The sequence below is a fragment of the Parambassis ranga genome, chromosome 16, assembly GCF_900634625.1.
Source record: "Parambassis ranga chromosome 16, fParRan2.1, whole genome shotgun sequence".
In the NCBI taxonomy this organism is placed as follows: Eukaryota; Metazoa; Chordata; class Actinopteri; family Ambassidae; genus Parambassis; species Parambassis ranga.
Window position 1 is genome coordinate 19425661 of NC_041036.1, and position 19976 is coordinate 19445636.

Consider the following 19976-nt stretch of genomic DNA (forward strand, 5'->3'; position numbering starts at 1 on the left):
TTCACTTACAGCTTCAGTGCAGGAGGATGACCTGATGTACAATCTGAGTGTCTACTGGTAAAAATCAGCAACACACAAGAAAAAGACAGACAAACATACAAGAAAAAAACACATGTCAACTTTTAAGAATTATGAGAATGCATTGCTTTCTTTACCGTAGATCACTTTTATTACTAAATATTACATAAATAAGTTTTTATTTCATTCTCAGTGTTGGAATATTCTACATGCTGCACACTAATGTCAAGGTTGTCAGTGATTCTGAAGTGCAGTGATTCACCTTTTGGAACGATCTGTGGCTATAAAAGCAGACTCACAACAGGAGCCTGGTAAATCCAAACTAAGACAACCATTACAAAACCTACTCTATATTACAAACATTCAAAGAATTCTGAAACAGGAATGTGGAGTACCTTGTGTCCAATGGGAACTTCAGTAACATCACAGACTTTTTTCTATCTATCTATCCTTCTTGGCAAAGATGAGCTGATGCTGGAAGTTTGTGTTTCTCCTCAAAGTCCCCATTATTTAAAAAAAAAAAAGAAGAAGACATAGGCTACAGCCAAACTTTATCAACAGAAGCTATGAACAGTGCTGCAAACTGGCATCTGTTTTTTTTTTCACAATACGAGCTAAAAACACATTTCCCAGTGGACAGAAGGGTTGGAGCAGGATGTAGGCGCTTGCAGCGGACTTGCAGAGCTGCTGGGATTGTCGACGGTTAGGCTGGCACAGCATCTATGGCTGAAGTGTTTACTTCAATTCTGGCAGAAATACAGCTCAAAGCTTTTAAACTCATGTTTCTGTGTGTGTGTGCTCAGTTTTACCAAGCATTTTTCTGTTTTAACATATTTTTATGAAATGAAAGGTTCACCCTAGTGAATATAACCTTGGATTTATCTATAACTCTTAGGGCTGAGAAATGAAAGCCTGGATGTGTCAACTTCCCTTCATGGCCTCTGGTTGGCTGACTCCAAAAGTGAGTCAATCAATTCCCATAGACCTCCATATTCAAAACTCCAGCATTAATAAATTTGTTATAGTTTTGAAATGTAGCTTCCTGCCTCTGTGAGCCCGGCAAGCTCAACTTCACCTACACTCCACCTCTTTGCCTGTATTTGGATTAACCCATGACAATGCCATCTAGATTCAAAACTCTTGATAATAATTCCACCTAAAAAGATTAACTCATAATCAATAATTGTGTCCCTGATAAACCCAATAATGCACAGAATAGATGCTAAATTCCCACATCTGACCGTGTCACTCAAATGACACACAAAACATGATTGTTGCTGTAATTTGACTGAACGTGTGATATTAGGTGCAGTGTATTCTAAAACCTACATGTAATTGCTGTTGAACATTCATCCTGTGGCACTGCTCATCTATGTTATGTTAGTGATCTTATTATGGAGCTATTTAAACCAGCCATACTGTTCTTGTTGAGCAGAAAAGGCTGAGGTGTCAAACTGGCCCCACAGACTTTTTGACTACCACCCTACTTTTTTCCAGAAACGCCTCGTTGGTTTCCATTGACCCCGCGCGGCAACAAGCCTCTGTCCATCGGCCGCCACATGTGCTTTAAGCGTCCCAGCTTTAAAATAAAAGATCTTCCTGGAGGAGGTTGGCGGTGGTGGCTGTAGGATGTGGCCTTGATTTACCCGGAAGAAGCGGAGCGGCTGGACCTGACGGAGTTGATTTATTCTTAGTGGTCGGAGCGGAGGAGGCTCCGGCGAGGCCCGGTGCCACGCGAGGGGGCGAGAGGGCGGGTCTGACGTCACGTCCAGAAGTGCGCGTGGGCGCAAGGGGTTGGTTTGGGGCCTGACCGGGATTAGGGAGGTGCAGGGTTGTGGGTTCGACTGCTGCTGAGGCAAGACGGAGAAGGCGAGGCAAGGAAGGAGGGAGTCAGCGAAAAAGTCTGAGGGGGGAGGAAGAGGAGGATTTCACCTTCATCCTCACTCTCTGTGGGCTCAGGCCTCACCGCAGTCGGCCAGCGCAGTGTGGTTCAGCAGGAGCAGTGTGTGTGTGTGTGTGTGCGTGTGGCAATGTAAATATGTGTCTGGGAAGAAACTGCTCTGCTACTGAAATATGTGACCTTGACTGAGTATATTTACATATTAATATATTTATAATGCATATGTGAATGTGCCGATGGATTTGTATATGTACACACTGTGTGTATATATGTATATATATACACATGTGGATGTGCATACTGTGATGATGTACCCTATAGTATGCATATCATGTGAGCACACTGCACTGTCTCTGTTAGCCCTCCGCTGCCTCCGGCTCCTTCTTCTTCTCTTTCACCTTTACAGATGTCTTCTTGGACACTTTCTTGTCCCCTGACTCCTTGCTGGCCTCCTTCCCTTCCTTATCTTTGTCCTTCTCCTTCTTCTCCTTTGATGACTTCTCCTTGGAGGATGAGGAGGAGGAGGATTCCTTTTTGGGCTCCTTAGCCTCTTTGCTTGAATCCTTCTTGGACTCCTTCTTTTCTTTAGATGACTCCTTCTTCTCCTTTTTCACCTCTTTAATAGGCTCCCCTGCATCCCCTGCTTCTTCTTTCACACTTGCCTCTGAAGGTTCCCTCGACGCATCTTTCTTCTCTTTTTCTGAAAGGGAAGACAAAAAAAGAGATCAGTTAGGATGAAAAAGAAAGACAGATGTTCATGGTCTCAATTCTAATATATCATTTTCTGTCTATATGCACGAAATTTGAAAACTTCAATTTTATTCCGTTATGCTTCAAAGTTTGTCAACACTGTAGAATTTTCTGTCTATTTCAATTCACGGTCTAGTAAAATTTAGAATTTATTGTTTCATCATTTGTTCACATGCAGCAAAACAACCCTAAACCATGCTACTACCGTGGCCATGTTTAACAGATGGTTAGGTTTATATACTGGACTGCAGTGTCAGTCTTCTTCCCAATATTAGGCTTCTCATTTAAGCCAAATAATTCTGGTCTCATCTGTGCACATAAATATTTTCCCAGCAGTCCCTTTTGGTTTGTCCACATGATCTTTAACAAACTGCAGATGGGTAGCAGTGTGTTTTTTGGAGAGTACTGGCTCTAAAATAAAGAAATTAAATGTTTCAGTGTGGAACATTTTGAGAGACTAAGACATTATCTGGAAGACTTAAGGACAAACACGGTGCTTAAAATGTTAATGAACCACAGATTCCCTGAAAAACAGATGGTCCATCGTATTATAAGTGACTTGTTGTGAGTAAGGATTCACTGATGTTTGCACATCAGCTGTTTTGTTCTTTAACAGACTGATGCAAACACACTGCAGCCCTTAGAGGTCTTTAACATGAAGACAAATTGACCGACAACAGCACCTGTTGCATGACAAAAGACCCCCACTTAACCAAAACGTTCCCCCCACCCCCTGCTAACACATAGACACACACACACACACTACACGGCCCCGCCTCCTCCAGATTGGATTGGCTCTGTGATAAGATCATAACGAGACTGTTGTCTGCCAACAATGAGACGCACTTCTTATCTCCATGAGAACGGAGAGGGTTTAGAGACTGGAGACTGCAGCCTGGTATCTGACAGTGTGTCTGTGTGTGCAAACAGCAACTCTCTCTAAGTATCTTGCATGTGTCTACGTGTGTGGATGGATCTGACTTTGCATGTAGGGACTTCGGACTGCTCTCCACAAGTGTGTGTGTGTGTGTGTGTTCACTGACTCCACAGAGAAGCTCTAATCAGACAGCTCATCGTCTAGGGCTTAAGAGACAGAGACTCGGGTAGAGAGTGTGTGTGTGTGTGGAGACAGAAAGGTGCCATAAACTGATTGAAAATGGAGTGTACAGCTTCTATACTGACACGAGTTATACTTCACATGCATACACCTTAAATTCATGTTTCTTTTATTGGTGCTAACTGAGAAAGCTAATCTCTAAATATCCAAGATGATAACCATAAGCACACAGCAAGGATGTATACACATGCACTGTATGTTCACACATGTTCATACAACAAATACATCTGCATACACACAAGCCAGAGAAAGCAGTTTAAAAACACTTCTGACATGCAAATTCAGAACCTTTACCATCTGACATGAAAGAATAGTCGTGTGTGTCTGAGTAGGGAAGCTACAAAGCAATAAGTGCTATAAAGAAGGTGTGTGTGTGTGTGAATGTACCGGTATCTACTGAATCTGTGTCTTCAAGAAACTGATGTGTCTGTGTGTGAACTAGTGTTTTGTTAGTGACCATGTCATTAGTGGGTTAATCCCATAGCGACAGTCTAATCCAGACTGGATGCTAACTGTCTGGTTACCACTATACACACATACACACAATCCACACATCCACACATCACTTTGCAGCAGCTGAGCCAACACAGAGCAGGAGTCTGTGTGTGTGTGTTTATATCTATCAAATTTTGATCTGTTGACTAAAAATAAACTAAATAAAATCCTCTTTTAAAACTTACAAACAGAAAATATGGCTCTAACTTGAGCCTTCTGATGCTTTAATACACAACAAACACAAAATGTGAGATGACAACTAAAAACTGGGGAGGGCAAATTCCCACTTATTTCTTTAAGATAGAGCTGTTTTTAACACGTTGTTGGCCTTATTTTGACCTCCAACCTGTTTCATCAGTGACAGCACATGTGTTACATGTAAACTGATTTATGTGGGATGATTTTGGCCATTTATTAGTCAGTTTGTAGATGTGGATCTAATCTCATGGACATGACTAAATGTATTGTGCATTGTTTAAAGGTCATCCATGGAACACCGAATAAATTGAATTATCTTTAAAGGTCCTCTCTGTCCATGAACAGTAATGGAGAACTGATTGTTTTAGTCTGGGTGTCGACATGCAGCACTGACAAACAGGATTCTTCTGGTTGTAAAGGCTTCTTTCGCCATCAGTTCGAACCTGACTTAACCCTGAATCCGATCCTAGAATCGGTAACCTAGGTCAAACTCCTCTGCTTGGTGTCAGGAGTTCAGAATTGAACTCAGCACACTGTCCATTCAGATTACGGCTGAGGGTAAATCTGTGACAAGCTTTGCTCAGATGGCAGGTAAACAATCATCATTCAAGGCGCGGGTCAAACCCTCATCTGCTCTGTGTCAGAAGGTCAACAGTCCTGACCTCTCTGCTTGTTTTCACAGCACAAATCATCAACAAATCATTTCTGTGTTAGCTGGGGCTATAACTAATAAATAAATAAAAACAAACAAATATGCTGCTGTTTTTGTGTTGTAGTGTTGTGGTGCTGAATGGACAGCTCCCAGAGCTGTAATTGTCAAATTACTTTATTTTATGTTTTTCTGCTGCAAAATCTTTATCATAACTGAATATCCTTCATCACTACTGGATGATTCTTTACTGCTCACTTTGATTTCAGCACTATCAGTGCTTCTCAGGTCAGAGTTCACATATCTTGGTTGTTTTTATATCCGCAGAGAGCAGCATTGATGAAAAAGTCAGTGGAGATCTGATAGCTGATACGCATAGGACCTTGAATCAGTGTAGCATAACAATCCTATATCAGTCTATAAAAACACCAGACCTATGAGGGTTTTCCATGTACCTGTATGTCAAAACTACTTTCCATCTCGCGTCGTCCCCAACCAATTTTTACTCTCAAAGCAGGAAATAAAAATGCGTGCGAGAGCCGGATCCTCGTGGGAGCGGTAGCAGAGAGTCAATAAACATTGACGTTGTAAGACAAGATGGCTGCTTCCCTCCTGAATGAAAATCCGAAGGGGTCAGGTCACATCAGTCTGCTACTTCAACAAACTAACAAAGTGGAAGTGTGTAGACTAAACAGAGCAGAGTGCTCCACATGGCTCTCAGCCGCTGGGATTCCAGTGACGTTGAGCCCTTTTTTTTAACGTGGGACAGGAGCTACCTGGAAATGGTGGTTTTTGTCCCACAGCCATTTTAATCCCATGTGGATCTGCTGCAGACATGTCTGGATGGGATCAGTTTGACAGGAAAACACGGGTAATGTCGTTCTTTACTTTGCACATCGTTGGCTCTGGTGAACGATCCTTAGGGGAATAAATCTATTATAATATTGTTCTCCCAAATTACAGCGGAGGTGTTTCATTTTCAGGAACACGTTTTTCAGCAAGAGAGAGAAAAAAATTGGCAAATCACAACGTGCACGTAGGGCCTGCCTTCCCTAATGACATGATTGCCCTTATGTGGTTTGTTAGAAGGTCCTGTGTAACTGAGGTATTTGGTTCTGCTTCTCCTCTGACCTTAAGTTTGGGTTTCCATGTTTCCATATTCATTTTAGAAGGTTTTAATTTGAACAAAGATGGTTTATTAGTCCATTGTGGTAACTTCACCTCAGCTGTGTGATTATATTTTTGACATGGGATCATTTTTTATGTGTGTGTATTACTCAGATTTGGGTTTGTGGTTGCCAGTTCAAATTCCCTGGTAAAATGTGGATGGGAAAAGTGAATGAGTAGTAGTGAACACCCAGCTGCTGCAGGGAGGCTGCTTGGTTGGTACAGGGCAGTGCTCTGTATGGATGTAAGGCTGGAAAAACTGCAGGGAGCTGAACTTTCTGGAAACATGAAGGTTCAGCTCCTTGTCTTTATTTCTCTATTAAAAATTAAAAATATTAAAATTTCTCTGTGAAAATAAGACAAAATAGCACATTTTTCATACCAGGTCATGATAATAAATTAATTATTTCACCAATTATTTCCTATACCTGTGTCACATGCTTTGCCCCCTCAACATAGTAGAGAGCAGGGCTCTTAGTTCCAATGGAACAACTGAACATAACCTGAGATTCCGAAGAAAGGTTTTTCTTCTTCCACTCTTTGTGCACACATATACTGTGTTATAAAGCAATAAAGCAATAATTTAATTAGTGCTATGTTTCTGTTGTCTTCTATTAGAAGAGCTGCATTATTGAAAGGGTTATTTTTGGAATCAAAACTTTGTCTGAAGAAACACACCTGAGTTATTATTTTTTTTTTCAAGAAATGGAGTCCAGTCATAATATTTTGAAAATCGACCATATTGGTTGTATCTGCTGTTTTGGTGTCTGACTTCCTGTCTGTGTGATCTGGTTGGTGCACATTGACACTGCTTGCTTGCATGTGTATGTTTTGTGGAACAAAGCAGATGTTGACTTCTGGGACCTCTCTGTAACTTGCCGTGGTGTATCTGCTGGGAGACCACACGCTTTGACTGGCATGGCAGCAATCATTAGCTAGTGGTGCGGTGCAGCCAGAACATTTTGCAAATGTACCCGGTGGGACTCAGGAGTAACGGTAGTTAACTGTGAACATAATTATTTTTAGCAAAATATAATGACAATATAGAAATTTCTACATTTCCTTTAGCCTACTAATTACAGCAATATTCTGACTCGTTTACTAAACCACACCTCTATGTATAATAAAGTAATTATTAGTTATCATGACCAGGAAAACTTTAAACAGGGTGAATTTTCTATAACTTCATAATTTGTGCACTTACACTATGTGACCAAAAGAAAATGGACACCATGTGCAGTTTTGTGGCAGCTTTATTCAGTAGTAGTGTGTGTGTCTGCTTACTGTATCAACACTGCACAAAAACATCTCATCACCCAGTCTGTGGAAAACATTTTGCTGACCTCAGCACTACACTACATCAAACCTTACAAATGCTTAATAGCCTGGACAGGAAATTCTGATAAAATTTGGACCAGCAAAGCCATATAGTTGGTGGGTGGCAACATACTTTTGTCCAGAATGTATGAAGTGTATTAAACATAAAGGACCTCCACCTGACAATTTTTCTTTTACTAAATCATTATGGCTCTTCATCTTTGACTGGAGTTTAGAGGGCAACACTTGTTTGTTCCTTGTGGAACAAAAACAAAAACCACAGCAACAAAAGTCAGCTCGTCGATAAGATAAGGGCAGCGACGCTATCTGTGCTGCGTTCAAAGCCCACATGTTCTGCTTGGATTCACGTGTTAGCGGCAGATCACGCTGCTGCATTCATCTGCAGGCAGCCGTAGTCAAAATAGAGGAGGCCGCACAGATCGCCCGCATCCTGACCCCATCAGCATGCAGGACAACTGCAGCTGGAACCTGCTGAATTACAGAATCCACTCTGCAGAGTGTGTGTGTGTGAAAGAAATCCTGAACCTGCCAAGGACTGAATGATTGGTGTCAGCGTGTGCGCCTACTGTGATCATATGTGTGTGAGTTTGTGCGGTCCAGACGAGGCGGTCGGATGGGACACAATACTATTATGTGAAGTCTAAAAACAAAGCTTTGTGGTCGACAGCGTGGGAAACGACAGTGTGCAACAGTGAGAGGGACACACACACAAACACGCAGCAGAAGACAAAAAAATAAATAAAGTTGATTTTTACACATGGACACACTTAAAACTGCACATTGTCACATGTTTAGTTCATGACAGTATCTTAAAGGGACAGTACAGTTTGGTGTAAGCAATTTCTATCTGTAGTCAGTGTATTACCTACAGTAGATGTTTGTTGGTGCACGTTTGTGACGCAGAAACGGTTGAGGCTCATGTAAACTGAATTTAAATCACATAAAACAAGTTGCAACAAATGTGTTTTTTTCAGAACAGACTCCAATGACAAACACAGTCAGGCTAGCTTGCAGAATGCGAGAGCTGCTCGTCTACCTCTGTCTTGAATTGGCTGGATTGTGTTATTGTTTGACTTTGCCATGGTAAGACATACGAAACACATTTATCACAACCTATTTTACCCTTTGTTAGAGGCCTGATTTCTGCAAATGTACTTTATCGTTTAGTTTTATGGCTTTAAGAGCAGTAACAGTCGACAAAATATATTTCGCTGACGACAACATTCAATTGCTTGACTTATATTTTGTCAGCTTCCCCAAACAGGGGACATGGCAAACACCATCTACTAGATGGCATTGTGGGAAAATTAAATAAACTGATAACAGCACACAAATGTTATTAAAGTGTTACTAAAATAATCTCTAATGCCAAAGAACTGAGAAGTGTGTGGGTGAGACAGAAAAAGCCAGAAAGAGAGAGAGAGAGAGAGAGATTGACAGTGGCTGGACAGGCAGCATTTAATACTATTCTTGGTGTGGAATGTGCTGCTGAAGCACAACAGGCCTGTCCATTGCTGCGTGCGTGCATGTGTACGTGTATGTGTGTGTGTGGACGACTGACGGCTCAGCTTAGATTGAGCCCTGTGCTACACCTCCCATAGAGTACTGCACACACATACACACACAAATAAAAAAAAACAGATATTTATGTAGAAATGAGCACTCTGGCACATACACAACACTCCACACACACACTGGTTATTATTGTAGTCTGCATTTGACAGTGATGATGGGGGACGTCTTTGCCAACATTAAAAATGTTTCTCATAGAGAGAGAGGAACAAGGGTTGGAAAGCACTAAAACATAACTGAGGAAGTTATAAAGTGTTTAAGAATTGTTTTTGACATTATAAAGCAGAAAGAGTTTAAACCAAGCACCAATGAAGCCCATGCAGAAATGTCAAGCACTGCTGTTCCCCCTACGGCCTCTGGGGGTTGCCTCCCAAAGTGAATGATTTCTTCATAGATTCTTGTGTTAAAATGGCTATACAGCAGAAACAAACATGTTTACAGCCTGGTACAAAAACTGTTTTGTTCTCCTTTATGAAATTCACTTTGACAACTGAATTCTTTTGTTTTATTATATAACTTAAACTGAGGAACAGGCAGGTGCCGACTAACACTGCATGCTTCCTGTTTTTCCCACTGCCCCATAGACTGTATATAAAGATGAATGACAAAGCTTCATGTTTGCCCATTGTACAAAAAGGAGCGCTGTCATGTTGGAGCCATAATCTCCACAGTAGAGGTAATATCATCTGCACAACATTTCCACAAAACACCTACCCCCTTCAATGCTGGGGACACCTGCCCTTACATTTTTATGTGTAATTAAATACAAAGACACAAAACTGTATAGTTTTTAGTTGAGTTTGTATCCTGTCCACAAATATGGCCAGCCACCAGGGGTGCAAACAAGATGTTTCAGCCTCACTTTTGGGGAAAGCTGGCTCCATTTCTACACCCATATACAAATGACTGCCTGTCCACATAAGCTCAACTCGCACCTCTACCTGTTGCCCGTAATTGGATGAACAGGGAGTTAAGGTGGACAACAATGCTGCCAACGTGTCAACAGTGTCAGAGCCTCTTAAAAGTACTCCCTATGATTATTTACATAACTAATCCTCTCACTTTTTTTTATAACATTGTACAATAAAACATACAAAATAATATATATTTAATGCAATGGTAAAGAATTAAAACAAGAGAGGTCAAGAAAGGGATTTATAGGAGAAATATAGAAAGAAAAATAAGTGATGTCTTACAATTAAACAATACAAGATAAAAGACACAGGAAGAAAGGAAGAGAGAGAGAGAGAGAAAGAGCGAGAGCGAGAGAGAGAGAGAGAGTGAGAGAGTGAGAGCAAGGCTGACTGAGACCACTGCTCTCTCTCACTCTCTCTCTCTCTGGGTGTGGTATAGTGGGTGGGTTCATTCCCGTGGTTGGCCAAGATATTTTCTCTGCTCAGCTACGCCCTGCTACTAACCAACATGCAGACATGCACGCACACGCACACACACACACACAAATATAATGTACAGAAAAATATACAGTGGCCAGTCCGGACAACCAACATTTTGGCCTCATACAAAAGGATGTGAAGTTTTCCAGGTCCGGCGGTGACATAAAATGCCTCCTTCTCCTCGTCTCACACAAACGTATACACACACACACACACACACACACACACACGTCTCCGTCAACTTCCTCGGCACTCTTTGCGCTCTGCCTAAATACAGCCAGCCACATCAGAAAGGACATTTACAACACTGGCTCAGTTAGCCAGACACACACACACACACATTTAATTTTACTACAGTATATCTTACAGTATTTGACAGCCTATACATATAAGCATGATGACAATTTGCACATATGAACATACTGTGAAACATACTGTACACACACACACACACACACACTGTGTGTGTAACTGTGCCTTAAATGTATGATGCTAAATCTGGGCTGTGTATTCTGTGTGTGTTCAGTTGGCTTCTGTGTTGTGGTCTGCCCGTTGTTCTGCTCTGAGACACAACAGTCCATCCCTGGAGAGTGTTTTAACACTCCTCTACCATGGCAACACACACGCACGCACTTACATTGACACACATCACTAAGTTTGTTATTCTTTTAAAAATAATGCTGCGATTAACGCCATAGAAAGTGCAAAAAGAAAAAGAAAAACAGTGTGGTCAAACATTACCAGTAATTAGCAAGTGTTTCTGTTAATTCAGATGTTTCTCTCCCTGTCTGGTGGATATTCAGATGTTGTACATGAATGAGTCTTTGAACAGACTGAAACATCTTGTGCACAGAGCAGCCTGAGACGCGGGACTCTGCACTGCACACCCAACAAATATGCCCAGTATGCTTTTGTTAAAAATACAACCTGCATGTGTGAGTACAGCTGGATTTTCAACGCACACGCTCGCACAGTGAAACACAACAGGAGGATGTAACATGAGCTCCTTCACTGCCTGTTCAATCCAGAAATACAGAAGTATGTATGTTGTGGTCAGAGGAATGGCCAGTTTCCTAACCAGAACCTTGCAGGTTTTAGATTTTAGATGTGCCACTCAGTCCTTCTAGTAAAAAAAACCCTTACATTCAATGGTATACTTATGCACGGCCATGGCACTGAATGAATGGTTAATGCAGGGGCCAAAGTCACTGTTAACCATTGCATGATTTATAATGACTGATCTGACAGTAAGTATCATCATGCAGAAATCCATCATGACCCGATAGAACCTTGTTTTAGAAAAAATATGTACAATAATTAATGACATTTGAATTCTACCTTGAATTACAAGTCTAAAAATGTAAACCTAATTTTACATTGTAAAAAAAAATGCCATGAGGAGCACCTTATAAAAAAAGAGTCAGTCAGTTCTGTAAGAGGGTGAGCAGCCCCACCCACACACAACAAGGTCTGTTCACTCTCCTCCCATCAGGATGCAGGTACAGGAGTGTGAAGTGCAGGACCACCAGACTCAGGAACTCTTTCTTCCCCTCGGCCATCAGACTCCTCAACAGCTGACCGGAGTCTGTAACAAGTGACTGTACCCCGCGCATACTGACTGTTTATATGCAGTGACACAGTAACTGCAGTGTTGTCTACTGTTCTATGCACCTTAATATTCAACAACTGCATATGTATCGTGTGGTTTACCTCCTGACAGTTTTAGCACAAATTTGTTAGATTATTCTATTTTTAATATACCCTGATCTTTCAAGTAAGAATTACTGCACATGCATACATGCATAATATGTTACATTACATGTTCATTATTATTATTACTGAATGTTTAACAAGGGAGTATTAGAAGGAACATTGCAGGTGCATCAGGGATTTTCCTTTAACATGTAATTGAAAAGTGAGTTAGAAGCTCAAACCCGATAATAACAGAAGACAAAAGTAGAAAAAAAGTCTAAATACTTTACTGAATACTAATGAGGGCTACAATGTAACACTGCCTATGACCAAAAAAAAGGTGGTTTCGAAAATGGGCACACCATCCCATGCTTCTGGAAGCTGGATCTTTGCCTCTCCTCCTTTTATCAAAGGAGTGGGTTTTAATTTCTGACTCAGTTGATTTGTTAGTCTGCAACATAGCTATGAATCCATTAAGAAGCGTTGTATTTGTTCAATTTATCCTTCCAGATCTTGAATTTACAGCACACTCCATCTCCCTCTGGATGACAGCATTGGTCCCGACATGTGAAATATAAATGGAAAGAGCTTGGCTTGACCTTGGCTGTCCCTTAAACCAATAAAAAAAAATATTTGCAGATATTTTCAGACCTTTTCATATTTCAGGGCTCCTGGTGTTTTTCTTGTCGCTCATGCAGAGCAGAGGGAGGAAGGGGCAACACCCAGGCGGGCTGGCCGCAGACAGAGCACCCTGCTGGGGGGGAAACCCTGAGCACAGACGGACCCTCACACCAACCTCCAAACCGAGCTGAAAGACCCCTGAGGATCTGAGGGACACCACAGTGTATATACAGGTACACTTTACAACTTGTACACAAAACCACTAAAGGGCTTTACAAATTAAATGCTACAAAGACTTTTTCACAGTGGAACATGACACACATACACACACCATACAAAGTCAAAGGTGGCAAATTGTGAGATGATTAATGGCCATGGAATACATTTTACTATAATGTCCATTTTGTGGTTGTTCTGGAGCTTTCAGTCATTTGACATGATTCTATTAGTAGATGAAGATAGTGTGTTAAGAGGCACCAATGGATGATATAAGCTTTTATGGACTTTAAAATGTTAATGGGGATTGTTTCTCAGTCCTTCAACGTCTTCCTGTGCCGTTCACTCCATTCTTTCCTTTCTTTCGTCCTCCCCTCCCCTCTCTAAAATTTTCCTAGTACCACTTTCTCGGTGTCTTGTCGCTCTCTCTGTCTTTTTGTTTTCTTTCCACATGGACACCTGTTCAACTTCCACTAAAAATGCTTTGGCTCACAGTGTGTTTGTTAACTACGGTACACTGTGGTAAACCACCATCCCTCCTCCTCCACCTGCTCCTCCTCTATCACCACCTCTGCCAGAGATACATCTCACCTCACCACATCTCTAAAAAGAAAAAAAGAAAAGAGTAAAGGAAGGCAATAACATTTTTGATAAAAACAAAAGTTACTCTATATTGGAAAAGAGGGTAATAAAATCTCTCCTAGACATTTAAATTATTTCTTCTTTTATTCACAGTATTGTTCTTTAAACCAACAGGTATTAAAAAATAAAAAAATACCAAAACATTATTGAAAAATGTAGAGAAGATTGAAGCAAGGCGTCTGGACTTGTAGTGTTTTAGAGAACTCTACAAGTCCAGACGCCTTGCTTCAATCTTCTCTACGTATGATGACCTGGATGACTGAGAATCTTCATCAACATTATTGAAAAATACTAAAAAACAACATATTGATAATTAGTTTAATTTTAAAACTAATCAGACAATCTATAATTGTATATGTATAATTCCTAAAATAATTTCTCATGTGCCCTGCTGTGCACTGCAAATAAGACAGAAGCACCACAAAAGTACTACTTAAAAACAAACAAGTTAAGTAATCATGTCATTAATCGAATCATTCATGTCTAAACAGCCTATTGAGTGCCAGTATAATGTCATCCTTCACACTGTGTGTGTGTTGTTAAGGTTGCCATTGATTCATGTCTGAGCGATTTGATGATCATTAACACCACTGTCGCAAACATTTTTACTGTAAACATTATTCCGCTTAATACCTGGCTGTAAAACACATGACACTCTTTTAAAAACACACTAAAATTAATTTCACACAAATCCTTCAAGTGACGCTTGATTATGAAATTACTCAATTATTCTAATGATATTTTAAACACACACAAACATTAGAGAGATAAAGGACTCTATTGCATCACAGCTGTGAATGAGAACTTGATGGACATTTCTGTTTTTTTCAATCTTGAGCACAAAATAATATTAAAATATGAATGGTCAAAAAGTCAGTGTTTGCAACACTGATGGCCTTTTCATTGTCATTAAGTTGGTGAGCAGGGGAGACCAAATACACACACACACACATACACACACACGTGGTAAATGTTCTTTACTGTGTAATCACACTGACTTCACTCCCTCTTTACTTTCACGCTTCATTTTCAGTTCCACTCTCCTCCTCCTCCCCCCACTCCACCCTCTCTCTCTCTCTTCTACTACCTTGTTGTCTTCCCCACACCAGTAAACTCTCAGTTGTATGTAAATTGTTGCTGCAGCTCTGTAATCACAGCTCCAAACAGCCGACAACATGGCCACTGCTGCGAGCCTGCAGCCAGACTGTAAACACAAGCATCAACTCATTGGAGTACTGCACTTATGAAGCTATTTATGTACTAAAGTACTGTTAAATTATTATTACTGAGATCTGATCTGATGGGTCTGAATACTGCGACCCTCTTAATGCTTCCATAGGATTTAATTAGATGATCATCAGCAGGTGTACAGACATCTATAAAAACAGAGCATTCAGGTGTGTGTTCACACAATGACAAGAGAGAAAGACATAAACAGTGGTGTTAGAGAAGCAGCTGTTGCTGCTTCTAAAACCAAGATGGCTGTGCATACTTTAAAAGGTAATTCACTTAAAATTTGAACAGGCTAGGATTTTAGTTTACAATTAACACTCCATGGAATGCCTTTTTTTCATAAAGAAACAAAACTAAAAACAAAAAAAGATAGCAAAATAAGAAGGACGACAGCGGGGGAGACAGAGAAAAGGTCAAATGGCAACTTCACAATCTCCACATCTTTGGCAAATTCATCAAAAAAATGTCCTGTTACCACAGGTGTGTCCGTGGGTGGAAAACAGAATCTGATCCAGCTCGTCAGCCTCATCGGCCCACACACAGAGGCAGGGTCGTAGGTGGATGGATAGCTCTAGCATGTGCTCAAGTGAATGCCAGTCAACCACACCCACATGCACACACACACACGCGCTGCTACGCTGTCTGCTTTTTAGAGCTTAGCAAGTTGTTTTTTTTATTGATGAGGCATTTGCATCGTGTTGCAAAGGCACAGTCAAAACGTTTCAAGAACTAGGGGCTGGCCATCTCCAGCTGTTTCTCTCTCAGCATCCTGGGAAAGACAAATATAATGCTTGAAATACAGCTAAAAGTTGACATAATAAGCTAGTTCAATCAATACTCTGTCAAAAAATAGTGTTTAGCAACCATCGGACGTTCAAGAACACAAATGATGATAATTAAGCATTTTATATAGCAGCTCTGCATCCAAGAGCAACCTCTACAAGTGCTGTAAACACACAGACAAGTGATTAATCTGACCACTCCTGTTTCTTGGCAGCGTGCTTCCGCCAGTAAATCAGTGCTCTGCTGGCTGTCTGCATTCCACACACACACACACACACAGACCATGTACAAACTAAACAGACCAACCTTTATCACGCATGCATACACCTGCCGAAAAATACACATCCACCAAAGAAGTATGCATCTGTGAATGCAAGTACAAGCACACACCTGGAAAATTCACACTCATTCATAGCTGTTACACAATCAACTTTCAATTTTCATATTCATCACTTAAAGGAAAGCACTGACAGGATTTTATACAGTAAATCTTCCAGAAATCCAGAAATGAGTTGATCTAACCAGTAAATACTGTCTGAGCATCTAAAGCTGTTATTTCTCTGTGCCGTGTCTGCTTTTGGTCTTTTCATAGAAACTGTTGATAATAAGAAAATGATATAGTATTATGCTAGCTTTAGCCTAAGATTCAAAATTGCACCCAAACTGCATGATGAGACACACGTGCTGACATCCAGGCCTCAGATGTGCATTAGGAGCAGCAATGTATTTATACTACAAGTGAGGATTTCAGAGTTTTAAAAATAACTTCAGCACGTATCCATTCTGTATAGGCTCTGTGTGTGTGTGTGTGTGTGTGTGTGTTGTGGTCAGTGTAGTCTAATTGTAGAGGGACATGTCTGGCAGTCTGCCTGTCCTCTTTGGAACTGAGGATACTCATCATCATCATCATCATCTAGAGAGTGATGTGTCCTATCATTTTGCAACACCTCATACACACACACATACGCTCCAAAATACACACACGCACTGTAAAGAACTCCACCACACACTTGAACAAAAGATCCTGCTAGCGTACTCATTGTTTGGATTTGACTAATTTATTTTACCTCGGCTAATCTAATCAAGTAAGGAACAAACCAAAATACACACAAAGTCTCACACAGTCCTAAATTTATAGTTTGAGATAAGGTTGGGAGCTAAACAGGAAACAGGAAGCGTGGGGAAATGTGGGAACAACCACACACTGGCACCCAGTCTGACTGCTCTTACAATGAATGGTTAACAATTTCTTAACATATTTGTAGCGTTACCTTTTGATTTTAACCTACTTACAAAGGGGAAATTTGACCCCTGCCATGGGGTTCCACAGGGGTCCACAATCATAGAGCCACACAAAACACAATATGCCAATGTATGCAACTGTACTTACACTATGACTACTGTACTGTAGAAATACACTTACACCAGGTGAATATGGACTCACTGTGCTAATGTGTGGAGTAAATTGGGATACTGTATGCTGTATATGTATGACAGGTGTAGAGATGTATTGTTTCAGTGCAAATGTAATGTGTCGAAGTAACAGAACCAAAGCTTCAGAAATGTTGAAAGCAAACTGGAACTGCTCATAAATTTTGCAGCACTTTCTCTGACATCTACGGTAAACACCCACAATGAAGATACAGAACCACAACGCCCATCGGTCTCGCCAGCTTCTGTGTGTCACTCTTGTGGCAAATGAAATGATGTTATTTTTAGTGTTAAAGGAAATATTTTTACTGTTAGGAGGAGAGAAAGAAGTGTTAAAAGCTATGCTGACACAACAGATAAAACAGACTCACCACACACCTTATCAAACACACACACACTTCTCAGTAGAGTAGCATGCTTGAGAGTGTGAGTGTCGACAGGGATTGAAAAAAAAGAGGAAAAAAACAGTCATGTCCACACGTGTGAGGAGATTTAGAATTATGTCTGTGTGAGTTTATACTGCTGTCTTTGTGTGTGTGTACAAAATAAGACTTATGGGCTTTTTCAATAAGCGTTTGACCATGTGACAACTCAAAGAAAACAAGCAGAGGCTCAACAGTGTTAAAAATGAGTGAGGGAATAAGTGAAATGAATGGTGGTTGTGATACTTTTCTAAAGCAAACAATTCTCTGTTTGTTTTTCTATCAATTCAGCAGCCTGCCTCTGGCTAAAATGTTAGACATTTTAGATCACGGGATGAGCAGACGTTATGTCTGTAGAGGAGTCATGCACATATTTATATGCAAGATGTTGTCATTTCTTGTATGCATTGTTGTTATATTAACCATATACTACAGAGTGTGTGTGGCACTATACCCATGTGCAACCTCTTCTATCAGTATGTCTCTGTCCTGCACTTAACAAAGGCACACAGGGACTCTTTGTTTGATCACACAGACTGCAAAGTGTGTCTGGAGGGAGTTGAAGGCAGGTGCTGTTTTTATGTTTTCAAAAAAAGAACAGGGAATGCGAACACTTCATAGACAGCTCTGCTCTCTCACAAATGTCTGCTGACCAAAATGTGAATATAGAAAATGGATCTTTTTACAGAAATGACATGTAATCATATCCTAAAAGACTATTCTGATCTTGAGAGATGAAGGTGGGGTACTTTTATATATTTCTATTTATGGTTATTTTACTCTGGATCTCGGATCAAGTTATTAAATGTTAAACTCTTATAACAGGGGTACTGACCTACAGTTTCTACTACATGTACCACACAAGACTGTTACTATCAACCATCATCATGCATGAGATCATATTTAAGATTTCATACAATTATAAACAATTATAATTATAAGCAGATTTTTTGGCACATGGCCTTTATCTTGACATGTTTCAAAAATATATACATTCATCCATCCTGTCATGCCTCTGGTCTGCAATCTGAAAACCTCACATCTTAAACAGAATCTATGGAAACCACCATTCCTGTGGTGTGTGTTTAACATAAATAAGAAGCTGAAAATAGCCGAGTATGTGCATATTGTGGCGTACATGGATCCAGATGAAATGTCACACATGTGTGCATTAATGTGTCAATGCAGTCTCAGGCACATGAATGCGGTGCAGAGAGAGCCGTGTGTTTATCCCGGCATGAACGATGGATAAGTTGTGAGGTGGCTTTGAAGCCGATACCCCTCCTAACCCGTACTGCCTCCAGTGGTTTATGCTGTATGATCAGTTTATACGACAATGATTTCAATTCCATGCTGCAGCGTTTATTACAGTTAAAAGTGATTTTCACCCAGATGTATTCTTTCAATCACACACAAACATTTGTGGGGAGCACTGTGGTGATCTCTCACTATAGTCTTTCTAAGGGCAAAAAGGAGTTGAGGTCAACATACGAAGCAGCTAGACACGGACTGCTCCACTGAGTAACACTAACAAATGGACAGAAAAATGAGCACCCAATTATTATCTGTGCAGTAAGATAGGTACAAGTACTGTTGAAGCAACTGGACTGGACACCATGCAGCAGGGTCAGGTCAGGTCAGTGGTGGAAAGTTAAGTGAAGTTTGTAGAAGGAATCAAAATAATGTAGTTTTTCTTCACGCGTTTCTTATACCCATATACCAGGTGGTTGGCACTTTGATTTTATTTTTTCGTCCTGTATTTTTTGTCTGGTTGTCTCCGTTTCGTCTTTGTTGCTGTGACCAACATTTTGTTGGAGAAGAACAAAAATACTGAGAGAGGATTCACAAATCCCTACACCCTGAGCTCTGCTCATGTCAGTCAGGGTCTAATTTAAAGTAAAGGTTTACGGCTGATAAAGCTTCTGTTAGTTTCTCTTTGCTTTGACAGATTGAAGTGGAGAATTTGTGGAGAGAGGATGCCAGGTCTCTTTTTGTATTGGTATCACCATAAACCTGACAAGGCAATTATTATTTGTTTTCCTGATTGAATGCCCAGATGCTTCGAGTCACCTGAAGACATACCTCCTGATTTTCTCTAGTCACATTTGAAAGAATTTATAATAAGTTAAACTGCAGTTGACATCTGTATGATATTATGGATGGGTTTAAAATTAAATGTGTATTACAGAAATTCCTAAAATCCTCAGACTACCACACAGCTTTCCCAGGATGCTGAGAGAGAAACAGCTGGAGGTGGCCAGCCCCAAACTGCTTACTCCACAGGAAGTGGTGACAGACGTTGTACCTAAAGTCCTGGACTTGTGGGTGTTTCCTCCTC

At 40.6% G+C, this 19976-nt stretch overlaps 1 protein-coding gene across 1 annotated transcript in view; it reads right to left on the reverse strand.

Moving 5' to 3' along the window:
- Positions 1 to 219: 219 nt before the first annotated feature.
- Positions 220 to 19976, reverse strand: part of bbs9 (Bardet-Biedl syndrome 9) — a 129881-nt gene continuing 110124 nt past the window's right edge. Inside the window, exon 22 of the mRNA XM_028425193.1 lies at positions 220 to 2618. Coding sequence (XP_028280994.1) covers positions 2275 to 2618 — 344 coding nt within the window. The 3' untranslated portion in view covers positions 220 to 2274. The remainder of the gene's footprint in view (positions 2619 to 19976) is intronic.